Source organism: Bombina bombina, chromosome 4 (genome assembly GCF_027579735.1).
Source record: "Bombina bombina isolate aBomBom1 chromosome 4, aBomBom1.pri, whole genome shotgun sequence".
NCBI classification, from domain to species: domain Eukaryota; kingdom Metazoa; phylum Chordata; class Amphibia; order Anura; family Bombinatoridae; genus Bombina; species Bombina bombina.
In genome coordinates, this window is record NC_069502.1 from 733576403 (window position 1) to 733594130 (window position 17728).

Here is a 17728-nt window from a genome sequence, read left to right on the forward strand (position 1 = left end):
AGACACAGTCATGGTATCCGTCCCTTCTGGAAATGTCCATCGATCTTCCTATTCTTCTTCCTTGTCTTCCCCATCTTCTCACAGATCCGGATGGCAATAATCACGATCTAGTCCTTCAAGGTTCTCTTCTTCTAATAGCATGGATGATATCAGGGTACCCTGGGCTCTCTGAGGCCTTTCGGCTGGAGCAAGATCCCTCATTCAGGAATCTTGGGCCCTGGGTACTCGTAGATGCTACTTCGCCGCTTGGTCTAAATGGTCTAGCTGGTGCTTGCAAAGGAATTTGGATCCCCTTTCTTCGGATCTAACCGACATTATTAATTATTTCTCTCACCTTTTTGATTCGGGTTTAGCTTATAGAACTATCAACGTTCATCGCTCAGCTATTTCCGCCAGACATAATTTGATTAATAATGTTTCTGTCGGTAAACATCCTTTAGTTTGTAGGATTCTCAAAGCCATGAGACTTAAAAGGCCTCCAGTCCCTAAACATGAATTTTTCTGGGATGTGGATTTAATTTTTTCCCTGTTTAAATCATGGCCACATAATTCTTCACTATCTTTTAAACAACTCACAGCTAAACTTGCCACTCTTCTTTGTCTAATCTCTTTCAGAAGAGTTTCCGATGTCAAAGCCCTAGATTGGAATGCTAAACGTTTCTCCCCGGAGGGTGTTACCTTCTTTATTTCACGAAGAACTAAAACCCTTTCCACATCTATCTTCTACCCTTATCTTCCTTCTGAACCTTCCCTTTGTGTGGTGGAATGTTTAAAATCTTATGAATCCAGAACTTTACCTTTTAGGAAATCTTCTAATAACCAACTTCTAATATCTTTTGCTTCCCCGCATGCTGCTGTATCCTCTACTTCTATAGCGAGATGGGTTAAATGGGTTATGAAGGAAGCTGGGATAGATATTTCTTTTTCAGCTTATTCAGTTAGAGGTTCTGCTGCTTCCAAAGCCTTTTTGAAATCTGCTCCGCTTCAGCGGATTTTGGACGCGGCAGATTGGTCTTCATACTCTACTTTTAAGCAATTTTATTTCAGACCCATTCAACATGCCTCGCTTAATTTATTTTCTTAAATAGTTTATTTGATTATTAATATGCTTTAAACTTGCAAAAATAGGAATCTATGGTCTTGTAATAAAATTCCGATTATCCTAATATTTTGAAAGTATAATCTAGATTTTATTAAAGACACAGAGACGAGTATTTTCCCACCTCAATTATATGTAATACCCTCCCGTTAAGAATTGTATGTTATTATTATTTATTTTTCTTGTTTTGACAGTTTCCATCTGAAAGAAACCCTTTCCTTTTTGTTGGGATTTTCACCTTCTTTTCAAGAGGATTCTCATCTTGCAAATATATCTGGATTCAAGTCATCTTCTGCAATCAAGTTCCTATCTCCCAAGTTTCTCTTCAATCAAACGTTCAACAGTTATTCATATGTTTTGCTTTGTTTGGGACTTTTCGGACTTTTGTTAGTTTTTAAAAAAATTCCATTTGTGAGCATCAGTCAAGAAAGAGGAGGTTTGGCTGCTTATTGGACAGTTTATGGTCACTATTCCTTCTCTGATTGGTCATTTTTTTCCTGGAGTTATAAGTTAGCTCTCTCTTTAGCTACTTATTGTGGTTATCTGTTTTCTATGATGTTTTAATATGTTATGTTTATGTCATTCTGTTACTTTTAAAAGCTGCATTGAGTAGTAAAGAAAGAGAATGCAAAAATACTTGTCTCTGTGTCTTTAATAAAATCTAGATTATACCTTCAAAATATTAAGATAATCGGAATTATCAATCTTTTGTGGATTGAGACAAGTTTTAGAAATCACATAGAGATTTGAAGTTTAATTTTTTTTTATGGTGAAATAACACTTTCCATAATACATTGTGGGAGGATGATGAGCAGCTTTCAGACCACAACTCTGTAACACAATAATTTTATTTCTGCACAGCGAACTCAAGACTCATTGTATTATCTGTAAATTTATGGCTTTGTATCTTGGTTCTTGACGATATAATGTGGCTATTTTTCTAGTTTAAAATGTCATTAGCACCAGTAAATGCTTTAAAACCACCATGTAAAGATCATCCAGGACTTTCTCCCACAACACAACAAAAAACAAAGTTCAAGGAAAAGCTTGAACACATTTCTCAAAATGCATTTCTGCTGTAAAGCCAATTGAGAAAACAATTTGGCTAACATTAAAAACTCTTGGGTTTTGCCTTTGGGTATTCTCCAGTAACAAGCCACAAACTTTAGAGTGACACAAAAAAAATTTCATTCAGATAGAGCATATAAAACTTTTACTTCAATAGTAAAATTTACTTCATACTCTTGGTATCCTTAGCTGAAGGGGCAGCAATGCTGATTAGTGGCTAAATGTAGCACTACCCAGGTGCTGAACCAAAAATGGGCTGGCTCCTAAGCTTACATTCCTGCTTTTTAAAGGGACACTAAACTCCAAAATTTTCTTTCATGATTCAAGTAGAGAATACAATTTTTAACAACATTCCAATTTACTTCTATTACCCAATTTGCTTCATTATTTAGGTATCCTTTGTTGAAGAAATAGCAAAGTATATCAAGACAATGAAGAAAATTAAATAGAAGTAAATTAGAAAGTTGTTTAAAATCACACGCGCTTTCTAAATCATGAAAGAAAAAAATTGGGGTTATGTCCCTTTAAAATAAAGATAGCAAGAGAAGAAAATTTGATAATAAAAGTAAATTAGAAAGTTGCATGCTCTCTCTTAACTATGAAAGAAAACATTTGGGTTTCATATCCCTTTAAGAGCACCAATGCACTACTGAGAACTAGTTGCCGATTGGTGGCTACACACGTCACTGGCGCAACAGATAGTCAGCTCCAGTACATCAGTAAACTATGTGTTTACCCCATATGCAGTGGTTAAAAGGGATACTGAACCCCAAAAAAATGTCATGATTCAGATAGCGCATGCCATTTTAAGCAAATTTCTAATTTACTCGTATTATCAATTTTTCTTCTCTCTCTTTATTTGAAAAAGCAGGAATTTAAGCTTACGAGCCAACCCATTTTTGGTTCAGAATCAGCACCCTAGATAGCGCTTGCAGATTGGTAGCTGCATTTACCTACCAATCAGCAAGCGCTACCCAGGTGCTGAACCAAAGATGGGCCGGCTCATAAGCTTAAATTCCTAGGGGGGGGTTTCAAATAAAGATACCAAGAGAACGAATAAAAATTGATAAAAGGAGTAAATTAGAAAGTTGCTTAAAATTGCATGCTCTATATGAATCATGGAAGAAGAAAAAAACTGGGTTCAGTATCCCTTTAACATAGGGGGTCAATTAAAAAGTATTTTTTTTATAGATAAATCCGTTAAGCTATTCTACATGCTTGCGATCAACCGCATAGTTATATGTAGACAACAGTGCAATAATAAATGCTCTAACACAGAGAATTGCCTCTTTACAACTCATGTCGCTTGTTATGCATATAATATGCTTCTCTATTTATTTCCCTCTACTGCACATTTCAGCAGCTTTTAGTTGAGATTACATACGGAGGCATTCAAATGAGCTTTGCTTGCAGTTTTTCAGCCTCAGTAATCCAGTCTGGCAAACAAGGGGCTACTAAATCCTCTCTGTAGATATAGGATTTTGCATTAAAAAAAATGTGCAATTTAGCTGGAAGCTATGAGCCAACAAGAAAAGAAATGTAACTAGTAAAAATCAGCTATAAATCAAATTGTGGTGCAAAATATTATCCCAATAGATTTGCAGAACTTTTTATTATTGTACTTCTGTTCAATTAAATGTAAAGTGCTAATGTTTTTGGATTATAAACAACACATCCACTATTATAGACTTTGCCAATACACACAGTGCAGTTAATAATTACTCCCTGTCAATAATAGAAATAAGGTAATTAATAGTTTTACACCTGCCAATAAAATAAAGTTAAATTAACAAAAGCTACCCACCTGGAGGCACAGTAGCAAGTGGTTCACAGGTTGAAAACATCTGTGTATTTTCTTATTCAATTACTGCTCAGGTAGGGGACTAACCCTCATCAAAACAGCCACCAAACCAAACAGGGGTGGTATATTTAAATAACAGCCAATAGACAGCCCAGGATGACAACACATTTCTGATTCACAGTGGGCTTTTAACCATGTGTTTAACCCCTCAGCATATTGATGAAGTTTTTTTAATTGCACTTTTCTTTCCCTTTAAATGTAAGAGAAAAGAATGACAGAAACAACCCTTTCAATATTAAAAATGCACAGCACACACAAAATCTTTTTTTCAGGACAATTTAGTCAATCTATAATATTTAAAAGGAGTAAAGGTATTTTTAAAAAGACTACTAAACAAAGAAGGAAAGCATAAATAAGCAAAATACTTAAAAAAAAAAAAAAAAAAAAAAAAAAAAAAAGTTATATAGTTAAGAGTTTCAAATTAGTAGATTTCTTACAAATTTTATATAGTTATTTCTATTTTTCCTCCCACTGCATCATGTGACAACCATCAGCAAATCACAAAATGCATATAAGTATATTCTGTGAATTCTTGCACATGCTCAGTAGGATCTGGTGCCTCAGAAAGAGCGTCAAGAAAAAGGATTGTGCATATTTAGATAATAAAAGTGAATTTAAATGTAAAAAATTAAAGTTAAAATTTGACTTTAGGGGGGCGGAGCAAGCTCTGCATCTGAGCGGTCGCAACTCATAATAGCTCCAGACCGGTCCGGCTTATTTATACACTTATGACCGCTCAGTGCAGCTAAATTTCTACTAAGCTGGGGTGTATGAACTGGGGAGACTACACAAGTACCCTGAACACCTGACTATAGAAGATTCACATAAGACATTGCCGAGACTACGATCGCAACAACTATTGGGGATCGGCCATTTTGGTGCCCACGTGGAGCCCCAATTGTATCCTGCAGTGCAACATGGAGGAACTTCATGCAGATATAATAACTCCGCTAGAAGCTTTCGGCAATTTGATGTCCCGCAGATTCACTGATCTAAGGGGAGTGCTCAGGAACTGCTTTGCACCGTCAGCTCCTTTATCGGAACCAAAGGCAGATTTAAAGTCCCCAATTACCCACTTCCCAATACCGCAGCATTTTGAGGATTTCTGAACTTGATGCAAGCGGTCTGGGTTTGGGTGACTAGGATGATGATCTTAACCCTATCTAAAAGGACTCTACTTATTGTTTCCCATACGATCCATTGATTCTAATGATGACTCTAAAGTTTGAAATGTTATAGTGGGGTCGTACAGCCTCTGTCAACTTTCATGTTGGTAAACTCTATTTCTATTTTTGACCTTCATGCCTAATTTCAACAGTGTGGTGTGCAATCCTAACTCATACTGTACGTTAAATAACTCAGTCACTGCCCCTCATAAGGAACATTAAATATAATATTTAATGGAGGCTATAGCACCGTTATAGTTGGGGCTCTACAGGTGTACCATACGTAATAGATAAGCTGATTTAGATACTTATTAAACTTTGAAGTGGCTATACCCCTTCATAATAGTCATTTAAATAGTAAGTCTTCTATGGGGAGTTCGCCTTGCTAACTATTAAAACATGACTCATTTATCCTCCCCATATTATCATTGCATCTTATGTAGCTCCGCCCCTCATCCCCCTCCCCTCTACTTCACCTAGAGCGGCTCTTGCCCGCTGGACTTCCTTTCCCCCTTCCCCGCTAATTTGGTCCAAAAGTGGCCAAACTAAATCCGACCCACACTCCCCCCAATATTATTTCATGTATGTTTTTATAGCTATGTGGGAAACATATTGCCTATTAATATAATACGGAGGTTCCATTATCCTTTGACATACTGGTTATCTTTATCTTGCAATGTAAAATTTAATCTGTTACTTGTTCCAAATCTCTGTATTTGCATACTTACAGTGTTAACGCTAGATAGAGATGTATAATCTATAGTAACTGTACTTATTTGCATATATTGTTGCACGGAAACTATGATTGGAGCTGTTATATTTTGCCTTCTTTGCCTAGTTTTTCAGATGAAAAATGTTTGCTTCAATACCATGTTATTTTTGTTATTGGATGAATATTTTGCGTAAAATTTCCTACAACCTCAATAAAAAATTTTTTTTTACTTTAGTGTTCCTTTTAAATGTCTAACAGTAATATTGACTGCTGAGAGAGAGAGAGAGAGAGAGAGAGAGAGAGAGAGAGAGAGAGAGAGAGAGAGAGAGAGAGAGAGAGAGAGAGAGAGAGAGAGAGAGAGAGAGAGAGAGAGAGAGAGAGAGAGAGAGAGAGAGAGAGAGAGAGAGAGAGAGAGAGAAAAACTCAGTGAAATACAGTTAAGAAAAATAATGATCAATTATTTTTTTTAAGAAAAAACAAAAAGGAGGTGGTGTTGCATTATTATTATTATTATTATTATTATTATTATTATTATTATTATTAATGAAAATCTTTAGGAATAAATCATGGCTCCCAGGATACATAGTCACATATATTCAGAACATGGCAGGAAAGACAGCTCTGCTAGTGTCAGCTTTTTGTATTAGGCAACAGAAAAAGCACTTTAGCAGTCTCTGTGGGATCAGTGATTCTGAGCAAAGTGATTATATTTTCTAGTCCAATTCAACTCTTGGAAAGTAGTAGTTTGGGCTTTGTCAGTACACAAGTAATAGGACATGAGCGCCATTAGCGAGATAAGCACTGTGGAATACAAGATGTTCTTTTTAAGGAAAAACACTGACAAGACACTAACAAGTGCATACTGTGTGCATGAATAAGTCAAATCATCCCATTTCAGAAATGTTTATGTTTAAAAGGATATCGTCCTAAAGGATAAAAGGAGATATTCACAGACAGAAAAAAAAAATAATACACTTCCATTAGGCTAGAGTATGTTACATTACACAGATAATGACCTCAATTGCTAAGTGGCAATTTCTGTCCGTAAGCAAGTTATGCAACATCATTTAACACCATAGACAGCTTTACTTACTTAAATACCGCATTCAACATGTGTGTTATTTCAAAATGATAGTAAATTGAACCAATATAGAAATAATAACTGGAATCAATGTAAATTTTTATTATAAAACTTGAATTCATAAACTTGTTTTTACTGCTCCAAAGTTAATCATTTACATTACCAACTTTTAATATTGCACTTGCATCCGCCCTTTCACAAACTTTTTTTTTTTTTTTTTTCTTCTTATGGCGTTTTCCGGAGTTAGCCAATCATTTTGCTTGCCTTATGGCTCTACAAGAAAACAAAAATAGTTGCAGAGCTGCTCATGCACTCCGATTCCTCTAAGACTGACTGACAGTCAGTCAGTCAGTCAGTCGGTCAATCTCCGTACTCGCTCTCAACATCACTACACTAAAGAAAGAGAAAATGTAAGGGGCGGAGGAAGCAAATAAAGACAGTAGGAATACAAATTTGATTTAGAAAAAAAAAAACATAATTTATGCTTACCTGATAAATTTATTTCTCTTGTAGTGTATCCAGTCCACAGATCATCCATTACTTATGGGATATTCTCCTTCCCAACAGGAAATTGCAAGAGGATCACCCACAGCAGAGCTGCTATATAGCTCCTCCCCTAACTGCCATATCCAGTCATTCGACCGAAACAAACAGAGAAAGGAGAAACCATAGGGTGCAGTGGTGACTGTAGTTAAATTAAATTTTAGACCTGCCTTAAAATGACAGGGCGGGCCGTGGACTGGATACACTACAAGAGAAATAAATTTATCAGGTAAGCATAAATGATGTTTTCTCTTGTTAAGTGTATCCAGTCCACGGATCATCCATTACTTATGGGATACCAATACCAAAGCTAAAGTACACGGATGATGGGAGGGACAAAGCTGGGATTAAGCGGAAGGAACCACTGCCTGAAGAACCTTTCTCCCAAAAACAGCCTCCGAAGAAGCAAAAGTATCAAATTTGTAAAATTTTGAAAAAGTGTGAAGCGAAGACCAAGTCGCGGCCTTGCAAATCTGTTCAACAGAGGCCTCATTTTTAAAGGCCCAGGTGGAAGCCACAGCTCTAGTAGAATGAGCTGTAATCCTTTCAGGGGGCTGCTGTCCAGCAGTCTCATAGGCTCGGCGTATAATACTCCGAAGCCAAAATAAAAGAAAGGTTGCCGAAGCTTTTTGACCTCTCCTCTGTCCAGAATAAACGACAAACAGGGAAGATGTTTGACGAAAATCTTTAGTAGCTTGTAAGTAAAACTTCAAGGCACGAACTACGTCCAGATTATGTAAAAGACGTTCCTTCTTTGAAGAAGGATTAGGACACAATGATGGAACAACAATCTCTTGATTGATATTCTTGTTAGAAACCACCTTAGGTAAAAACCCAGGTTTGGTACGCAGAACTAACTTATCTGCATGAAAAATCAGATAAGGAGAATCACATTGTAAGGCAGATAGCTCAGAGACTCACCGAGCCGAGGAAATAGCCATCAAAAACAGAACTTTCCAAGATAAAAGCTTAATATCAATGGAATGAAGGGGTTCAAACGGAACTCCTTGAAGAACCAAGTGTAAGCTCCATGGGGGAGCAACAGGTTTAAATACAGGCTTAATTCTAACCAAAGCCTGACAAAATGCCTGGACGTCTGGAACTTCTGCCAGACGCTTGTGCAAAAGAATAGACAGAGCAGAAATCTGTCCCTTTAAGGAACTAGCTGATAATCCTTTGTCCAAACCCTCTTGGAGAAAGGACAATATCCTAGGAATCCTAACCTTACTCCATGAGTAATTCTTGGATTCACACCAGTAAAGATATGTACGCCATATCTTGTGATAGATTTTCCTGGTAACAGGCTTTCGTGCCTGTATTAAGGTATCAATGACTGATTCGGAGAAGCCACGCTTTGATAGAATCAAGCATTCAATCTCCATGCAGTCAGTCTCAGAGAAATTAGATTTGGATGATTGAAAGGACCTTGTATTAGAAGGTCCTGTCTTAGAGGCAGAGTCCATGGTGGAAAGGATGACATGTCCACTAGGTCTGCATACCAGGTCCTGCGTGGCCACGCAGGCGCTATTAGAATCACTGATGCTCTCTCCTGTTTGATTTTGGCAATCAGTCAAGGGAGCAGAGGAAACGGTGGAAACACATAAGCCAGGTTGAAGAACCAAGGCGCTGCTAGAGCATCTATCAGCGTCGCTTCTGGGTCCGTAACAAGGAAGCTTGGCGTTCTGGCGAGACGCCATGAGATCCAACTCTGGTTTGCCCCAACGATGAATAAACTGAGCAAACACCTCCGGATGGAGTTCCCACTCCCCCGGGTGAAAAGTCTGACGACTTAGAAAATCCGCCTCCCAGTTCTCCACGCCTGGGATATGGATTGCTGACAGGTGGCAAGAGTGAGTCTCTGCCCAGCGAATTATTTTTGAGACTAACATCGCTAGGGAACTCCTGGTTCCCCCATGATGGTTGATGTAAGCCACAGTCGTGATATTGTCCGACTGAAATCTGATGAACCTCAGTGTTGCCAACTGAGGCCAAGCCAGAAGAGCATTGAATATTGCTCTTAACTCCAGAATATTTATCGGAAGGAGTTTCTCCTCCTGAGTCCACGATCCCTGTGCCTTCAGGGAGTTCCAGACTGCACCCCAACCTAGAAGGCTAGCATCTGTTGTTACAATTGTCCAATCTGGCCTGCGAAAGGTCATACCCTCGGACAGGTGGACCCGAGACAACCACCAGAGAAGAGAATCTCTGGTCTCTTGATCCAGATTTAGCAGAGGGGACAAATCTGTGTAATCCCCATTCCACTGACTTAGCATGCATAATTGCAGCGGTCTGAGATGTAGGCGCGCAAATGGCACTATGTCCATTGCCGCTACCATTAAGCCGATCACCTCCATACACTGAGCCACCGAAGGGCGCGGAATGGAATGAAGAATACGGCAAGCATTTAGAAGCTTTGATAACCTGGACTCCGTCAGGTAAATTTTCATCTCTACAGAATCTATAAGAGTCCCTAAGAAGGAGACTCTTGTGAGTGGGGATAGATAACTCTTTTCCTCGTTCACTTTCCACCCGTGCGATCTCAGAAATGCCAGAACTATCTCTGTATGAGACTTGGCAATTTGAAAGCTTGACGATTATGATCTTTGTGAATCGGTATATGAAGGTAGGCATCCTTTAAGTCCACTGTGGTCATGTACTGACCCTCTTGGATCATGGGTAGGATGGTCCGAATAGTTTCCATTTTGAAAGATGGAACTCTGAGGAATTTGTTTAAGATCTTTAGATCCAAAATTGGTTTGAAGGTTCCCTCTTTTTTGGGAACCACAAACAGATTTGACTAAAAACCCTGTCCTTGTTCCGTCCGCGGAACTGGATGGATCACTCCCATTACTAGGAGGTCTTGCACACAGCGTAGGAATGCCTCTTTCTTTATCTGATTTGCAGATAACCTTGAAAGATGAAATCTCCCTTGTGGAGGGGAAGCTTTGAAGTCCAGAAGATATCCCTGAGATATGATCTCCAACGCCCAGGGATCCTGAACATCTCTTGCCCACGCCTGGGCAAAGAGAAAAAGTCTGCCCCCTACTAGATCCGTCGCCGGATTGGAGGCCGTTCCTTCATGCTGTCTTAGAGGCAGCAGCAGGCTTTCTGGCCTGCTTGCCTTTGTTCCAGGACTGGTGAGGTTTCCAGGCCTGCTTAGATTGAGCAAAAGTTCCCTCTTGTCTTGAAGTGGAGGAAGTTGATGCTGCACCTGCCTTGGAATTTCGAAAGGCACGAAAATTAGACTGTTTGGCCTTTGATTTGGCCCTGTCCTGAGGAAGGGTATGACCCTTACCTCCAGTAATGTCAGCAATAATTTCTTTCAAACCAGGCCCAAATAAGGTCTGCCCCTTGAAAGGAATGTTGAGTAATTTAGACTTTGAAGTCACATCAGCTGACCAGGATTTGAGCCATAGCGCCCTACGTGCCTGGATGGCGAATCCGGAATTCTTAGCCGTTAGTTTAGTCAAATGAACAATGGCATCAGAAACAAAACTAAAAAAATAAAAAGTTTCTCATGATTCTGATAGAGAATATTAATTTTAAAAAAAACTTCCCAATTTACTTCTATTAGCAAATGTGCTTTGTTCTCATTTTATTCTTTGTTGAAGAGATATATTGATAGGCAGCATGCACATGTCTGGAGCACTACATGACAAGAAATAGTGCTGCCATCTAGTGCTCTTGCTAATGTATAAAACATTGTTGCAAAACTGCTGCCATAAAGTGCTGAAGACACGTGCACACTCCTGAGCTTACCTTACTGCTTTTCAACAAAGAATAACAAGGTTAACAAAATTTTGGGTTTACATCCCTTTAATTTGTTAGTGTAATTTTTATAACACATACTGTGTAACTCTAACCATATGTTTAATCCCTTTGTGGGGCTTCTACACAAGGTCCCACTCACCAGCTGTCTCCTGCTTGGAAAAAGCACTTCTTGGTGGCTCCTGAACAGGATTATATCTAGGTGTTTAAAGAGACAGTAAACACCAGAATTATTGTTGTTTAAAAAGATAGATAATCCCTTTATTACCCATTCCCCAGTTTTGCATAACCAACACAGTTATAATAATATACTTTTTACCTCTGTGATTACCTTGTATCTAAGCCTCTGCAAACTGCCCCCTTATTTCAGTTCTTTTCACAGACATGCATTTTTAGCCAATCAGTGCCTTGCTCTTAGGAGCTTCACGTGCCGGAGCTCAATGTTATCTATATGACACACATGAACTAATGCCCTCTAGTGGCCAAAATGCATTCTGATTAGAGGCGGTCTTCAAGGTCTAAGAAATTAGCACATGAACCTCCTAGATTTAGCTTTCAACTAAGAATACCAAGAGAACAAAGCAAAATTTGTAATAAAAGTAAATTGGAAAGTTGTTTAAAATTACATGCCCTATTTAAATCATGAAAGATTTTTTTTTTACTTTACTGTCCCTTTAACCCCTCTGTTGGAGATTAAAGAGAGTTCCCATGTGAATAGTGCAAACACACATTTTTTACGAATTAGCGCATGTGGTTCTTCTACTACAATGTCCCTTAATTTCAATAGACATTTGTATTCCTCTTGATTAACAAATACATTGAATCATTTATTCGCAAAGTGTAAAAAAACAAAAACAAAACACTACACAAGGAACTTTTCATGGTGCAAAGGTATCACATGACAAACAAACACAATCAGCAGTGTAAAAATCTAACCATCAAATATATTCACATAGTGTAATTTATCATACAAAAAGTGAAATAAGAGAAGTATTCCGGTTTGCTATTTTAATAGCCTGGGGAAAAAAAAATAGGTTTGTCAGAGTTCATTAAACTCTCAACCTTGGCCTACGATAAAAAGATAGATAACAAAAAATAGCCAAGGTGAGATGAAGCTGATAAAATGTTTCTTATTCTTTCTTGAAAAGTAAATGTCCTTAAGAGAAACAAGTTGACACCCAAAAGGGATATTGTACACGTTTTTTGTTTGCATAAATGTTTTGTAGATTATCCATTTATAAAGCCCATCTGGTCGTGTTTTTGTAAAAATTGCTTTATTTATTTTTTTGAAGAACATTGTGCTGATTTTAAGACTCCTAAACAAGCCCCAGTGTCAGATGTGCACACATATAAGCAAGTTTTTTAAAAAAGGTTTTATACTAGATGTTTGTATCCCCATCTGTGCATATTCTTCTTTATAGTACTGTCTATTACATGTAGTTAAATGAAAATTGGTGTATACTGTCCCTTTAAAGTCCCAAAAAGAAATACAAACGTTGTTGAGACTTGTTGAATTATGGTGCCAAGGAATTTGCACACCGTAACTCTGTCTACGGGGATGGGAGACTCTTTTCTAAAATCAATTACCATCTCTCTGGTTTTTAAATTGTTTGTTTCACTCTGTTACCAGCCTGTCTACTTCCATTTTATTGCTCAATTCATCTTTATCTGAGATAAGCCCAATCAGAGTAGTGTTGTCTGGAAAATTCAATAACTTTACAGATTCATTTGCAGAAGCACAATCATTGGTATATAAGGAATAGAGCAAGGGAGAAAGAGCACAACCCTGTGGGACAGCAGTATTGAGGAAGACAGGGTCAGATATCAGCCCATTCACTTTAACAAATTGTTTCCTATTATAGTTAAAAAGCTATAAAGCCATTGGCATATGAAAAAGGGCACATTAAAGGGACAATAGAATTGTTATTGTTTTCAAAGATAGATAATCCCTTTATTATCCATTCCCCAGTTATGCGTAACCAACAGTTATATTAATATACTTTTTACCTCTGTGATTACCTTGTATCTAAGCATCTTCTGACAGCCCCTGATCACGACATTTTATTTATTATCTATTGACTTGCATTTAGTACTGTGTAGTGCTAAATCTTCAATAACAACTCGTGCGTGAACACAATGTTATCTATATGGCTCACGTGAACCAGCAGTCTCCTGTTGTGAAAAGCTAATTTAAAAAGCATGTGATAAGAGGCAGACTATAGTGGCTTAGAAACAGGCAGAGATGTAGAGGTTTAAAGGTTATAAAGTATATTAATATAACATGTTGGTTGTGAAAAGCTGGGGGATGGTTAGTAAAGGCGTTGTCTATCTTTTTAAACAACAACTTTACAAAAAGTAAAATTAGGAACATGTAGAAAAAAAGAGCAGTGCTTTTCAACTTTAAGTGAGCAATGTTTCACTTATGCTTGCAAAAATGACATGCATACATGTATAATTCCCAGAAACCTACACATAGGGGGAGATTTTCTATCCCTGCAGGCGGACATCCTAACTGCACTTTAAGCAGCAAGGGTGAATGTGTACTCCATGCATTGAAAATGTGCAGTTCTGGATGAGCAATGTGAGATTAGCATGTGCTTTCAAGTTGCCAGTCAAAAAGCTTGGAAACTAGAAAGACGGAAGGAAATGTTGAACAATATGCATACATTTACCTATAAATAAAGGAAAAATGTATCAAGCTGCATTCACAGTTTGACACCATGCGGTGTAGGCTTGCATGAGTGAGCCTTTAAATAAAATTTAAGAAGTATTTCCTGCTTCTTAGTCTCTCAGCCACCTAAGGGGTGGTGGAAATAAATCCCCCCCCCCCCCAAATTGGCTCATTCAAGGCGATTGACAGGCCCTACTATTGCTGCATTACAAGTGGCAATTTAAGTTGGACAGGTTCTCTGCTTAAGATCTTGTCTGCTTGATCAATTTACGTAAAAATATCCACAAGCTCCTAAATATACACACACACACACATCTCAACTCGTGACAGATATATGTAAAATAGCCTCCAATAATACCATGTTCAGGAATTTTGTATTGCATATCACCAGCATTTGTTTTATCCACCTGCAACTCTCTGCAGGTAAAAACCCACCCAGAGTTTATTGTGGAACAATAGCCACCTATAAGTCACATCAAATGATCAACCAATACGCCCACACTCATGCTGTCACAGGAAAAGTCCCTCTTTCACCTATGACAATCAGTTTGTTGCGCTCTAAGAGAATGACATACACATAACATTCTTAGCATATTTTGGATTGAATCCAGATAAAATATCCAACAATCCAATGGTGTTCAACAGCACAGAATGTAACATGATATATTTTAAGAAAAACACTGTTGCTATTATGGGTTATAAGGAAACATTTCAGATTTAGTATCACTCAACTTCTGAATGTTCCAACACAACACTAGCTCCATAAAATGTCATACAGGCAGCTTAAAAAGGACAATAAAAACAGTCTAATTATAAGATTAGTTTGTGGTCTTGCTATAGGTTAGTCAAAATGAAAAATATTTACAACATCTTGTTTGCTGCAATTGTTTTTCAATAGCCAAACTCTACCCAACATCTGCCTTATTTGGAGCCATTTCAAGTTGAGTCTGCAAACAACAAGGCTAGCCACATTCATAATGTTAGTATAAAGTGCACTATTTTGCAGTTCGAATCTGTTAACACCACTCAGCTATAGATATGCAGCAGGGCTAGCCTTGAAAAGTCTGCAGGGTGCTTTTTCAGCTAAGAAATAGAAAAGCCACAATGTTCAGAGCACAATAACATGAAAAGGGCATTGAAAAAAAAATATATAAAAACAATTACTTCTACAAAGTTGTATTAATATTCACAACTAGAATTTTTATATTAAAATCTCAAGAGGTTTAAGGCGTTTCCCCATAAACATCTATGAAACAGCAATGTCAAATACTTTACCCCAACAGACAAGGTATTATACAACATTTATATTGATGCTTTGACAAATTTGAGGAGCAAAGGCTTAATGGGACATCTCTCATTTTTAAAGCATTTCCGCTTTGCATTGGTGAGCCTAGATAACTAGCATAAACAAGCAAAAAGTCCCAATAAAGCGCTCAAACTTAACTGTTAGATCCAGAATCCAATAGTTTTACGGGGGTATCACTGCAGTATCCAAATTCCAAATGACACAAATCAAAAATGGGCACATTACCTTAGTCCTCCGGTGTTTGCAATCGCTGCACAATCTCCCGGTCTCTGTCCGTCCTTGTCTGAACCCTCCTTCGATCCTTCGTCACAGCCAGGTGTGACCAATGTGCTCCGCTCCTCTCCAAACACAGCATCCACTTACGGAGCTCCCCGCTAACCGCCAGCAGACCTCTAGAGCCTAGATAACTAGCACGCATTGCAGATCACGGGTTGTGGGCCAATCAAGAACAGCAGCCAATCGTCACCCCTGTTCTGCTCGGCAGCAGCAATTACTGACCCTAGAAAACCGTTTTTAACCCCTTTGCGGGGGGGGGGAAGAGTAGTGCATAGGGTAGAACACAATCTTGTGCTCGTTTTCAGAAGATAAGGATTTCTAAACTAAGGGCAATATTGTCAGTGTGTCTTTCCAGTTATGACAATCACAAAATCCATCTGCTGCTAAAGGGACATTAAAAGGGCCACTAAATACAGTAGAACTGAATAATTGACAAATATACATTAAAAACGCAGTTACTTTGAATTTGAAAGGAGTAGTACAATATTTTCTGGCAAATCTCAAACAATCCCATTTTCTCTCCCCTCTGCATCATGTGACAGCCATCAGCTAATCACAAAATGAATTTACGCACATACTGTGCACTTTTGCACATGCTCAGTAGGAGATGGAACCTCAAAGTGAGCATATAAAAAGAAAATGCACATTTTGATAATGGAAGTATATTGGAGAGCTTTTAGGGTTTTTTCTAAATTGCGTGGTTTATCTGAATCTAAGTTTTGACTTTAGAGGCCCTTTAAACTGCTGGGTACAATTACAGTAGGTTATTACTCATTATGCTATTATTTTCCTTCTGTACCTGCAGCTCTCTATCTTTATACTGGGTGACACCCACATGGTTTGCACAATAGAAAGCAGGAGTGTTACATATGTGCTGTTCTTTTACACAGTTACACAAAAAAAAAACATAAAAAGCACTTAGGAATAATAATATAGAGCAATGCAGCTCCCACTCGGTATTGTGCAAGCTAAAAGTGCATAATACAGCTTGTCAAGAAGGCAACAATGTCACCGATTTGTAAAAAAGTACCACTTCTGTCACAGGGTACAAAAATACTTACATTCCAAAATGGCGGCACCAAGTGTGAAGAAGCAGAACTTCACTAGCCAGCACATCTGAAGGGTTCAAATAAGAGAATAGCTTTGAAGAGAGCTGTAGGCACAGGTGGAAAAACAATAGTATTTTAAGTAGTAACCATTCTACTGTAGGTTAAAGGGACAGTCAAGTCCAAAAAAACCTCTCATGATTCAAATAGTGCATGTAATTTTAAACAACTTTCCAATTTACTTTTATCACCAATTTTGCTTTGTTCTCTTGGTATTCTTAGTTGAAAGCTAAACCTAGGAAGGCTCATGTGATAATTTCTAAGCCCTTGAAGGACGCCTCTTATCACATGCTTTTTTATTTGCTTTAAAGGGACAGTCTAGGCCAAAAACTTTCATGATTCAGATAGGGCATGTCATTTTAAACAATTTTCCAATTTACTTTTATCACCAATGTTGCTTTGTTCTCTTGGTATTCTTAGTTGAGAGCTTAACCTAGGAGGTTAATATGCTAATTTCTTAGACCTTGAACCCCACCTCTTTCAGATTGCATTTTAACAGTTTTTCACCACTAGAGGGTGTTAGTTCACATATTTCATATAGATAACACTGTGCTCGTGCACGTGAAGTAATCTGGGAGCAGGCACTGATTGGCTAGGCTGCAAGTCTGTCAAAAGAACTGAAAAAAGGGGAAGTTTGCAGAGGCTTAGATACAAGATAATCACAGAGGCTAAAAGTATATTAATATAACTGTGTTGGTTATGCAAAACTGGGAAATGGGTAATAAAGGGATTATCTATCTTTTAAAACAATAAAAATTCTGGTGTAGACTGTCCCTTTAAACAAAAGGGGAGAGCTAGTTCATATAGACCATATAGATAACATTGTGATCACGCCTGTGGCTTGTGGCAGACACTGCACTAAATGGCTAAAATGAAAGTCAATAGATAATAAATAAAATGCCATGTGAATTGAGCTTGGGGGTTTGTATTTTTTTTTTTTTAACATAGAATGCCGTCTGGGCAGGCTTATCACCTAGTATTATAACGGTTGGTTATGCAAAACTGGGGAATGGGTAATAAAGGGATTATCTATCTTTTTAAACAACAAACATTCTGGTATTTACTGTCCCT

At 38.0% G+C, this 17728-nt stretch overlaps 1 protein-coding gene across 1 annotated transcript in view; it reads right to left on the minus strand.

Annotated features, from left to right (window-relative positions):
- Positions 1-17728, minus strand: part of ZDHHC14 (zinc finger DHHC-type palmitoyltransferase 14) — a 222673-nt gene that overhangs the window by 189995 nt on the left and 14950 nt on the right. The window contains exon 3 of the mRNA XM_053712213.1: positions 11441-11496. Within this exon, the coding sequence (XP_053568188.1) occupies positions 11441-11496 (56 nt within the window). The remainder of the gene's footprint in view (positions 1-11440; positions 11497-17728) is intronic.